This window comes from Oncorhynchus kisutch, linkage group LG15, assembly GCF_002021735.2.
Source record: "Oncorhynchus kisutch isolate 150728-3 linkage group LG15, Okis_V2, whole genome shotgun sequence".
In the NCBI taxonomy this organism is placed as follows: Eukaryota; Metazoa; Chordata; class Actinopteri; order Salmoniformes; family Salmonidae; genus Oncorhynchus; species Oncorhynchus kisutch.
Genome location: NC_034188.2, coordinates 16,722,828 through 16,735,085, shown reverse-complemented (window position 1 = coordinate 16,735,085; position 12,258 = coordinate 16,722,828). Strand labels below are relative to the sequence as shown.

The following is a 12,258-nucleotide window of genomic DNA, read 5'->3' as shown; positions in this document are numbered from 1 at the left end:
TCGTCCCCACAGTGACTGTACGTACATACTCCAACCAGAAGCCATGGATTATAGGCAACATTCGCACTGAGCTAAAGGGTAGAGCTGCCGCTTTCAAGGTGCGGGACTCCAACACGGAAGCTTATAAGAAATTCTGCTCTGCCCTCCGACGAACCATCAAACAGGCAAAGTGCCAATACAGGACTAAGATTGAATCGTACTACACCAGCTCTGACACTTGTCAGATGTGGCAGGGCCTGCAAACTATTACAGACTACAAAGGGAAGCACAGCCATGAGCTGCCCAGTGACACGAGCATCAGCTGATCTGGACGACTGTGTGATCACGCTTTCCGTAGCCGACGTGAGTAAGACCTTTAAACAGGTCAACATTCACAAAGCCGCTGGGCCAGACGGAGTACCAGGACGGGTGCTCCGGGCATGTGCTGACCAACTGGCAGGTGTCTTCACTGACCTTTTCAACATGTCCGTGATTGAGTCTGTAATACCAACATGCTTCAAGCAGACCACCATAGTCCCTGTGCCCAAGAAGTAAGCATATGCCGACTAAAACAGCTGGTTTTCTCAATATTTTGAATGATTAGAACATTTAAACACTATAATCGGTGTTCCAGCGGTGTATTTGATCTGCGCATGTGCTAGCTAGCAACAGCTGAGCGTGCCTCCTTCTTTAGTGCACGTGAAGTGAGTTTGGAACAACTGAATGTATTCATAGTAGAATTAGTTTTCACATACAAATGTTATATGTCCGAACTCAGAATCAAATATGCTTCCCAAAAATAACATGTTCGCTTCTGTGATTGGCAATTTTCTGCATTTATCAAAGTGCCATCAGGTAGCCTGATTTCAGATGTGTTTGTGTGCATGTAAAATACTCCATAGATGTGCGACATTGCTGGATATTGACTGGAACTGGAACACGCTGTCCTACACGTCAATCCAGAGCATCTCAAAAATGCTCTACGGGTGACATGTCTGGTGAGTATGCAGGCCATGGAAGAACTGGGACATTTTCAGGTTCCAGGAATTGTGTACAGATCCTTGTGACATGGGGCCGTGCATTATCATGCTGAAACATGAGGTGACGGTGGCAGATGAATGACACGACAATGGACCTCAGGATCTCGTCACAGTATCTTTGGCATTCAAGTTGGCACCGATTAAATGGAATTGTGTTTGTTCTCAGTAGCTTCTGCCTGCCTGCCCATACCATAACCCTACCACCACCATGGGGCACTCTGTTCACAACGTTGACATCAGCAAACAAGCTGTCGGTTACGACGCTGGACTTCAGTCAGGTGAAGACTAGGGTTGCACATAATGGGGAATATTCAGAGGTGGAAACTTTCCATGGGAATTAACGGGAATATATTGGAATTAACAGGAATATATGGGATTTAATGGATATATGCAAATGAATATTATTACCATTTAAATGTAGATGTTTTTTGCATTGGATATATTTACCATACCAAATGGAGACAGAAACATAAACCTTTCACCTTGTCATAAGTAGACATAATTGCGAATTATGAAATCCTTCGAATAGAAATTTGAAAAACGATTTAGTTACGAATTGAACTTTAATTAAATGAGTTGACTCTTCACATGGGATGATTTCACTGAACAACAAAAGAAAGGGAATATTGAATGATCCCCAATGATCCATCGCATCTCCAAAAAACATTTTCAAAATACATCTGTAAAAACTCTAAACTGAAGCTTCCATGTCTTCTCCCTGAACCTCCTCAATGTCCACCTCTTGAACATCTGACTCTGAGGCCTCATCTTCACTGTCACTTTCCAACCTTATTGAGGATGGCTTGTTGTCAGGCTCAAAAAGCCTCAAATTTGCCCGGATGGCCACCAATTTTTCAACCCTTGTATTGGTCAGCCTATTGTGTGCTTTGGTGTGTGTGTGTTTCCAAACAAAGACCAGTTGCGCTCTGATGTTGGTGGGATTTGGAGGATGATGGAGGCAACAGGGGAAAGAGCCTCACATCCACAAAGTCCCTTCCACCAGGTGGCTGATGAGATATGTTGGCATGTGTCACGACTTCTGCCGAAGTCGTTGCCTCTCCTTGTTCGGGCGGTGCTCGGCGTTCGACGTCACCGGTCCTCTAGCCATCATCGATCCATTTTTCATTTTCCATTGGTTTTGTCTTGTCTTCCCACACACCTGTTTTCAATCCCATTCATTGCCTGTTGTGTATTTAACCCTCTGTTTCCCCTCATGTCTTTGTCAGAGATTGTTTTATTGTCAGTGTTGTTTATTTGTTGTGTTGGTGCGCGACGGGTCCTCGTACCCATGTTTTTACATGTCTGTACTGTTTAGTGTTATGGAGCATGTTCTGTGGACATTTATTAAAAGACTCCATTTACACTCCATTTTGACTCTCCTGCGCCTGACTTCCCTGCCACCTATACACACGGCGCTGACAGCATGACTGCCATATTGCATCTCCATCCCAAAGCTATTGCTTGCAAATGTACTTTGTCAGACTGCCAAGAACCTTGCCCTCATCATCCAGGCTAAGGTGTTATGTATTTCAGAACTGCATTTTCCTCTGCTTGGAGCAACAGTGAAGTGGGCAGGGCCGTACAGATTTCTTCTCTTACATCTGCAAGCAGAGTCTGAACATCAGACAGGATGCTATTGTCTCCTTCAAACTGTGCGATGGCTACTGCTATAGGTTTCAGGAGTTTCCGGCTGCTTACCACTCTCTCCGAAAATACATCATCCAGGAGGATCCTCTTGATGGGGCTGTCCATATCGGCAGACTATGATATGGCCATTTCTAGGAGAGACTCCTTCCCCTCCAGGAGACTGTCAAAACATGATGACAACACCACCCCAACGGGTGATGCTGGACATCTTCAATGTGGTGCTCTCATTCTTCTCACTATGTTTGGTGAGGTAGATTTCTGCTATAACTTGATGACCCTTCACATACCTAACCATTTCCTTGGCTCTCTTGTAGAGTGTATCCATTGTTTTCAGTGCCATGATGTCCTTGAGGAGCAGATTCAATACATGAGCAGCACAGCAAATGGGTGTGATGTGAGGGTAGGACTCCTCCACTTTAGACCAAGCAGCCTTCATGTTCGCAGCATTGTCTGTCGCTAGTGCAAATACCTTCTGTGGTCCAAGGTTATTGATGACTGCCTTCAGCTCATCTGCAATGTAGAGGCCGGTGTGTCTGTCCCTTGTGTCTGTGCTCCTGTAGAATACAGGTTGAGGGGTGGAGATGATGTAGTTAATTATTCCTTGCTCACGAACATTCGACCACCCATCAGAGATGATTGCAATACAGTCTGCTTTCTCTATGATTTGCTTGACCTTCACTTGAACTCTGTTGAACTCTGCATCCAGCAAATTAGTACATAAAGCATGTCTGGTTGGAGGGGTGTATGCTGGGCGAAGAACATTCAGAAATCTCTTCCAATACACGTTGCCTGTGGGCATCAGAGGTGAACCAGTTGCATACATACCTCGAGCAAGGCATTCATCAGCATTTCTCTGACTACGTTCCCCCATTGAGTAAAAAAACCTTCTGATTCTAGGAGGACCATGAGCTGTTGCTATCGATAAGGTGTCTGATTCATTATTTTCACCTCGAATAGAAGTGGAGGGACTTTGCCAGAGGTTGCTTGTTGTGAGCGCCAAGGGAACTTTATGCACTTGGCCAGAGGATTCTGCATCTTTGTTGCATTCTTCACATATGATTTGGCACAGTATTTGCATTGAAATGTCTCCAAAACATTAGATAGTGCCTGTGGCATTTTCGTGTAAAGATGAGAAAAAAATGAGTAAATAATCACCCAAATCAATTCCATGTACAGATAAATAGTGAAGCAGTTAGATTAAACAACTCCTTTGCAAGATAAATGTTTTAAAATGAAACAACATGTATGGAAACAGGTGAATTAACACTCATCAGTTAGCAGGCTCAAGCAAGCTAAAACCCACAGGTAGCAAAAACTAACTAGCAGAAATTTTAACAAGTAAGAAATTATTTAAACACACTTTGCTGTAGGCTACTATTTACTAGTTAGTCATATGTATGTCATATAAAATATATTCACCCCACCAAGTATTGTAATCAAAACTTACCAGAAAGCATGTAGTCCTTGGCTCAGACAGTGTAGTAGTGTGGGCTCAATAGCATCTCATTAGTGTGCAAGATCTTGAGTATCAGCTGTACATGTGATGGAAGAATGCACTGTGCATGCCGAGGGATAGTTTAACCAAATATGCAACAAGATCTAGAACTGACTTAGGTGTATCCCACAAAAAAAGTTCACTGTTATAAGCTAACATTTTTTTTATGAATTCAAGCAAAGTGCCCCAAAATCCCGGGCTTAACTTTCCAGGAAATATTTCAGGAAAAATTCTTGACATTTACCGGAAAGTTTCTGACCCTTTTGCAGCCCTAGTCAAGACCCTGGTGAGGGTGACCAGCATGCGGATGCTTGGTTTCTGACAGTTTGTGCAGAAATTATTCGGTTGTGAAAATTCACAGTTTCATCAGCTGTCCGGGTGGCTGTTCTCGCAGGTGAAGAAGCTGGATGTGGAGGTCCTGGGCTGGCGTGGTTATACGTGGTCTATGGTTGTGAGGCTGGTTGGACTTACTGACAAATTCTCTAAAACAACGTTAGAGGCGGCTTATGGTAGAGAAATTAACATTAAATTCTCTGACAACAGCTCAAATGGACATTCCTGCAGTCAGCATGTTAATTGCACGCTCTCTCAAAACTTGAGTCATCTGTAGCATTGTGTTGCACATTTTAGAGAGGCGATTTATTGTCCCCAGCACAAGCTTCTTGATATGCCACACTTGTCAGGTGGATGGATTTTCTTGGCAAAGAATAAATACAAACAAACAGGGATGTAAACAAATTTGTGTCCCCCAACCCTCTCCTTTATCTACTACAGTGTCCCCAACCCTCTCCTTTATCTACTACAGTGTCCCCCAACCCACTCCTTTATCTACTACAGTGTCCCCCAACCCTCTCCTTTATCTACTACAGTGTCCCCAACCCTATCCTTTATCTACTACAGTGTCCCCAACCCTCTCCTTTATCTACTACAGTGTCCCCAACCCTATCCTTTATCTACTACAGTGTCCCCCAACCCTCTCCTTTGTCTACTACAGTGTCCCCAACCCTCTCCTTTATCTACTACAGTGTCCCCCAACCCTCTCCTTTATCTACTACAGTGTTCCCAACCCTCTCCTTTATCTACAACAGTGTCCCCCAACCCTCTCCTTTATCTACTACAGTGTCCCCAACCTTCTCCTTTATCTACTAGTGTCCCCCAACCCTCTCCTTTATCTACTACAGTGTCCCCCAACCCTCTCCTTTATCTACTACAGTGTTCCCAACCCTCTCCTTTATCTACAACAGTGTCCCCCAACCCTCTCCTTTATCTACAACAGTGTCCCCCAACCCTCTCCTTTATCTACAACAGTGTCCCCCAACCCTCTCCTTTATCTACTACAGTGTTCCCAACCCTCTCCTTTATCTACTACAGTGTCCCCAACCCTCTCCTTTATCTACTACAGTGTCCTCAACCCTCTCCTTTATCTACAACAGTGTCCCCCAACCCTCTCCTTTATCTACTACAGTGTCCCCCAACCCTCTCCTTTATCTACTACAGTGTCCCCCAACCCTCTCCTTTATCTACTACAGTGTCCCCCAACCCTCTCCTTTATCTACTACAGTGTCCCCAACCCACTCCTTTATCTACTACAGTGTCCCCAGCCCTCTCCTTTATCTACTAGTGTCCCCCAACCCTCTCCTTTATCTACTACAGTGTCCCCCAACCCTCTCCTTTATCTACTACAGTGTCCCCAACCCTCTCCTTTATCTACAACAGTGTCCCCAACCCCCTCCTTTATCTACTACAGTGTCCCCAACCCTCTCCTTTATCTACTACAGTGTTCCCAACCCTCTCCTTTATCTACAACAGTGTCCCCAACCCTCTCCTTTATCTACTACAGTGTCCCCAACCCTCTCCTTTATCTACAACAGTGTCCCCAACCCTCTCCTTTATCTACTAGTGTCCCCCAACCCTCTCCTTTATCTACTAGTGTCCCCCAACCCTCTCCTTTATCTACTACAGTGTCCCCAACCCTCTCCTTTATCTACTACAGTGTCCCCCAACCCTCTCCTTTATCTACCTCAGTGTTCCCAACCCTCTCCTTTATCTACTACAGTGTTCCCAACCCACTCCTTTATCTACTACAGTGTCCCCCAACCCACTCCTTTATCTACTACAGTGTCCCCCAACCCACTCCTTTATCTACTACAGTGTCCCCCAACCCTCTCCTTTATCTACTAGTGTCCCCCAACCCCCTCCTTTATCTACTACAGTGTTCCCAACCCTCTCTTACCCAGGGAACCGTCAGACAGTCCACAATGTTGTTCTAGTACTGCAGTGCCACACTCAGTTAAACTTATCAACTGTTCTTAAATATAAATCCTACATTTTGGTAGACTCAGTTATTTAGATTTTAAACCCCTTTCAAAAAGTGCTCAGAGCTAGGCCAGCTTTGTCACACTGCTAACTTTTTATAATTCTTCCACATGGTCCTGGATAAGTTGAAATCAGGTGGGGTGTCTGGGTATCTCCCAGCAGAGAGTAGAGAGACACAGATTTACAACATAATATGACAAGGACCCCATAATGTCTTGACACACACCAGCCTCGGAGACTGCTGTGCGCCCCAAATGGTACCCTACTATTTCATATATAGTGCACTTCTTCTGACTTTAAGTTTATTTTACAATGTGTTTATTTTGTTCTTTTTTTCTTCTGTTCACAGTGTGGTCCCAGCTGAGACAGTGTGCCCTGATCGTGTGACTTCAGCCACCCAGACAAGATGGCCTTTCTGAACAGAGTGGAACGGGTTGACCTGGCCCAACATGACCTCAGGGTGAGGAGTGTGGAGGAGGAAAATTATTTATTATCATGAATCAATCCCTGGAGGCAGCTCTGCAGAGTAGTCACACTGCTAACCCTAACCTTAAATTAAGACCAAAAAATAAAGAAAATGTATCATAACATTCTATGATATAGCCAATTTTGACTTTGCAGCTACCCCATCTAGAGGAAAATAATCTGTTCTGCCTCCAAGACAAGATTCATGACAATAAACGGCAACCTGCGATGTGTTAAAGATCCAATGCAGCGTTTATCTCCATATCAAATCCTTTCTGGATAACAATTTAAGTACCTTACTGTGATTGTTTTCAATTAAAATGGTCAAAAGAAACAAAAATAGCTTCTTATCAAAGAGAAATTCACATACATATTTCTCTGTTTCATGATCACAATCTAAAAATTACAGGTATATTTTAAATGACCAGTATAATATGTACAACTTCAATACATTTAACTTACGACATGCAACTTCACACACACACACACACACACACACACACACACACACACAGTGTTTCGTGTGCTGCTGGTTCTGGTCAGAGTGGTGCAGGGTGCAGCAGGCAGCACTGGCTCTGTGCTCCAGTTCCATTCTCCATGTCTATGAGCAGCAGAGGGGTGTATGTGTGGTGTTCTATTATCTCCTCCACTCCTGGGAAACTCTGCAGCAGCAACACAGATTTGAAAGAGCCATCGGTTAGTTATTGATGTGTTAGCGGGTTGGCATTTATTGTCATGAACTCTGCAGAGTGGTCAAAGCCTCAGTCATGCAATCTGATTTTAAACCTAACCACCTAATGCCTAACCCTAACTTTAAAATAAGACCAAAAAGCACATTTTTGTTTTTATACATTTTTATGATATGGACAAATTTGACTTTGCAGCTGGCCCGACTAGCGGAAATCGCTCAGTTCTGCCTCCAAGTCAAAATTCATGACAATAAACGTCAACCTGTGATGTGTTAAAAAATCCAATGCAGCCATTTTTCTGTGAAGTACCTTACTGTGATTGTTTTCAATTAAAATGGTTGAAAGAAACCACAAATTGCTTCTTTAGCAAAGAGCAATTTAGCTAGGACTGTCTGGGAGTGGTCTGAGTGGGGAGGGGAAAACGGAAAACTATCTTTTATTGGCAAAGAGGTTTTGAACACTTTTTTTATTGGTCTATTAACTAATTTACTGCCTGGTAAAACTTCCGCAAAAAAACATCCCACAAAATCTTCAGGTGGCCTTTTCAAACAGGTCATACACAAAAATGGCATCATTTTCACAATTTCAATGTAGAAATATATAAAAAACACAGGAAAATCATACTTTTTTCTGAGTCCCAGATCTGTTTGTAAACTTTAAGCTAATTTAGATAAAAGCACCTGCTAGCTAGATGACCAATGTTTTTAATTGCATTTGCATGCTAAGCTGAAATTGTGTGGTCTGGCTGGTCTAGTGGTAATGACACCGTCACATAGTGTAAAGGTTTTAATCCCTTTGACACAACCTCTATCTTTCCCCACTGTCGTCCCCTCAACATCTGTTCAATAAAATCATGAAAAAAATCGAATAAAAAGAAAAGTCAAATTCTTGTTTGTGAGTGAATCCTGACAGAGCAGAGAGGAGGCTGTTTGTTTACCTCGCTACCCATGAGGCCGGTGCCCAGGTGGTATGTGTTGCCTTGGTGACGTATCTGGATGTTGTAGACCTTGCCTTGGTTCAGCACCATGAGGGTGTAGGGCTGCTCAGAAGAACCCTTGGAACTGTCCCTCACCAGAAACGCTCCATCCTGAAACACACACAGCTACGTTGATACACAGACTGTGTGTGTGCGTGTGTGTTAGTGAAGCCCACGAGGGGAGGGGATTCCTGACCTTGTTAACCCATCTGAGAGATGCTTCAGCCTGGCCTCTGGTCACCAGTCCTCCATACCACTCAGGATCAATGTCCTGCACACAGCAGGGAACAGCAACAGACCAACAGTGTTAGAATGCAAAAAAAAAAGAGAAAACCCATTGTGCTCCATTGTGGTTGGGCAGGAACAACTAGCAGGCCGTTCAAAAACAAGAGTAAAACAGCACTCCAGCCCGCACACACTGGTCTCCTCTCGTGTGAGTTTTTACACTTGTTTTTGAGTGCTGTTAAGTTCTTAGGCACAGTACCTATGGGGTGTTTCTGCATGGTTGTGTTTGGTAGGTTTTGTGTGTGGACCCTAAGAGCGTTTCGCTACACTCGCAATAACATCTGCTAACCATGTGTATGTGACCAATAAAATTTGATTTGATTTGAAGAGAAGTGTGGTCATGGCCCTAGTGTTTGTATACTGCAACAGTGCTATCTTTTGGCCAGTGACACTAACTACATACTGTCATGACGTTGGCCTCTTTGGGTATAGCAAGCCGATCCCCCTCTCCCTGCCTCCCCCTTTCCTCCTTCAACTAGGTTGCTGTGGTCAGAGAGACATCATAAATTCCTGAGAATCTCCTCATGGACACACAGTATAGAGAGAGTACATTTTCATGGAGAACAAAGGAATTCCTTCCACCTCACAGAACTTGAGGTACGAACAAATTTCATGTTCCGGAGAAAGTATAAAAGATCGGTGAAGAATCCAGCTACGAACTGGTCCGTTTGTCACAACTTGGGGAAGCTCATGGGAGACGGTGTGGACACATAATCATAACGCTGTTTATATAATAGCCTCAGATATGAGGTTTACATCTAATTGTTGTATAAGATGAATGAGTGAGTATGATACTGTTTGTATAATTGTGTAATATGATTTTGGACTGTTTAATGAAGAAAAATACAATTCCCTTTTGATTTGAAATAAATCAGAGGACCGCCCCTGAGCTCAGTTAGGGTCAGGCATCCTGGGAAAGCCCTCTTCGGCCCTTACGAATAAAACCCCCACTCGGGTTTTCGATCAGCAGACCGAGCTTACCTCAATTACGAGATGGCTGAAGGTTGCAGACCATGTTTTTCTCCATTAGGAAGACAAAGGTTGTAGACCATTGCTGAATCTTTTAACCATACCACGTGGTTAAACTCTTAGACTATCGATACCGACAGAATAAGAACGAGTCTTTGATATTAATTACTAGTCTGCAGCTAGGAATTCGGGTATCATTGAACGCGAAGAACGACAACCGCCGAAACATCCATTCTATAACGAATGTCACTCTGAACAATCCCCTCTAACCACAACTGAGAGAGAGAGGGAGAGACGGACAATTCTACAAAAGTGAACTTTTCACCAGCGATCAAGACGACTCACTGAGCGTAAATATATATATATATTGATGGCAATTATTCCCATATGAGTGAGCGTTCATGTGCAAAGGATTAGCATTTCAATTGTTATAATTATCAACTTTGTAGTGACTTCTTAGTCAACCCCACTTCCCCTTTAGTCTAACAAGCCACCATGCTGGTTTAGCCCACTAGGGCACATTCTCCTATCATTTCATGTGATTACTTATTTAGTAATAAATAAATTATTTAAGACAATTGATGTATGGATGACTCATATGAAGACTGGGTTTGTGCAGATAACCAACAATTTATGACGTTTGGAATGAGACTAACGTGAGGTAAAGTAAATAATTCATAATTAAAACGTAGGAGTATATTAAATGTATAATATGTATAATATATATATTACATGTATAATATTGTATGTTGATATGTAAATAATGTCTGCTCTGCTGGTGTAAATCTACTGATGTAAAAAGGGTGTTTGATTGATCTGCTCACCTTCTCTGTGCCTGGCATTGTGTTGGGGACCATTGAAGGAGGTTTACTGGAGCTGGGTCTGTTGGTAGAGAAGATATGCTAGTACAACATGTTAGGAGAATTGACTCCATCTTCATCTCATTAGTCCAAAGTGAATTATTCTCTTTGAATTCTCACTCTGAATTTACTGAAGGAACATGAACCGGTAAAAACAACATTATTTTAATTGTTTTCATCAAGACTGTCTTTCAATAGAAAACCAAGAAGGGGAAGAAGCACCTTCAGACTGAGTTACAGCCAAGGGGTTAATGGGAATGGAGAGGTCTGGGTTAGGCTACCTATAGTCTGGTGGCTTTGGGCCCTTTAGTTGAGGTGGCTTCACTATGGCGGGCTGGGGAGAGCTGAATGGACTGCACTCTCCTGGACACCGTGGGTAGTCACCAAACAGACAAGAAAATCAGAAGTTAGGCAAAACATTGCATTCTCAACCTGCTAGTCAACAGTAGCCATAATTATGGCAATCTGTCCGTACCGTAGTTTACATTTCTTTGTCTTTGCAAGGCAACTTTAGTATGTAGCATAAGGGGTTCTCAACACATTGACAACGCCTTTCTAATTGCCCATATTGGGGATTAATATTTTCAATATCATTGAATTGAAAAGACTTGACCTGAATAAACAGACTAGGAGGCTAAATCAACAGGACAACAGACAGTTGGCATAGTTACTTGTAGGAGTTGTTTTGGTGTTTGTGTGATGTTGTTTCTTGGTGGGAGCGGGCTGTCCAGGCTTCTTGCTTCGGTCGACCATGGGGACAGAAGGGCCTGTTGGGGATGGGGGAGGAAAATGTGTCTCGAACGAACCACTAATAAGCATTCAAAGAAGTGATCTGGTGATGTTGCTTTAATTTAACTAAGGTATGAAAAAACATCGAATTAGATTAGGCCAAGACAGCTCTAGTCATTTCAATTCTATGGTTTTACCTACCTTAGTTGAATGCCACCTCATAGAATGCACGGATTGTCCCATTAGGTAGGAGTGTCTGCTAAATGACTCAAATGTCATCTGTCCTGATTTTCTGGCCTCATCATACGTCTGTGAGCTTAATCTACCTCTAAACTAGGGTTTCCCCAACTCGGTCCTGGGCCCCCCCTGGGTGCACGTTTTGATTTTTGCCCTAGCACTACACGGCTGATATTTGTATTATTTGAGTCAGCGGTGTAGTACTAGGGTAAAAACCAAAACGTGCACCTGGGGGTCCCAGGACCACATTTGGGAAACTCTGCTCTAAACCACTAGCCTCCTGTTCCTTATTTTTCATGGTGCTGATCACAACAGAATAGTCCCGCTCTTTACAATATCAACACAAGCAGCTAACAGACAGACCGGATGATCTCTGGTAACATGGTCAGAGTGACTTACGTTTACCTGCAGCTTTGAATGGCCTCTGAGGGGAGGGGTCTAGTCTGGATGTGGGAGGTCTGGCCAGCTAGAGAGAGCGAGAGAAAGAGAGTGGGGGGAAGAGAGTGACAGAGAGCAGGCGAGAGTTGGAATATTAATTAACAATGATTGATCTCAGAAAGAGAGGTGGATG

The 12,258-nt window shown here is 43.3% G+C and overlaps 1 protein-coding gene across 2 annotated transcripts in view; it reads right to left on the bottom strand.

Moving 5' to 3' along the window:
- Positions 1 to 6,778: 6,778 nt before the first annotated feature.
- Positions 6,779 to 12,258, bottom strand: part of lcp2b (lymphocyte cytosolic protein 2b) — a 10,215-nt gene continuing 4,735 nt past the window's right edge. The window contains exons 9-15 of one of the 2 annotated variants that reach the window (XM_020471152.2): positions 12,087 to 12,153; positions 11,393 to 11,488; positions 11,003 to 11,084; positions 10,686 to 10,743; positions 8,804 to 8,878; positions 8,569 to 8,718; positions 6,779 to 7,604 (exon numbers count right to left, since the gene is read on the bottom strand). In XM_020471152.2, coding sequence (XP_020326741.1) covers positions 7,482 to 7,604; positions 8,569 to 8,718; positions 8,804 to 8,878; positions 10,686 to 10,743; positions 11,003 to 11,084; positions 11,393 to 11,488; positions 12,087 to 12,153 — 651 coding nt within the window. In that variant the 3' untranslated portion in view covers positions 6,779 to 7,481. The remainder of the gene's footprint in view (positions 7,605 to 8,568; positions 8,719 to 8,803; positions 8,879 to 10,685; positions 10,744 to 11,002; positions 11,085 to 11,392; positions 11,489 to 12,086; positions 12,154 to 12,258) is intronic. The other variant, XM_020471154.2, reaches the window with a different exon arrangement.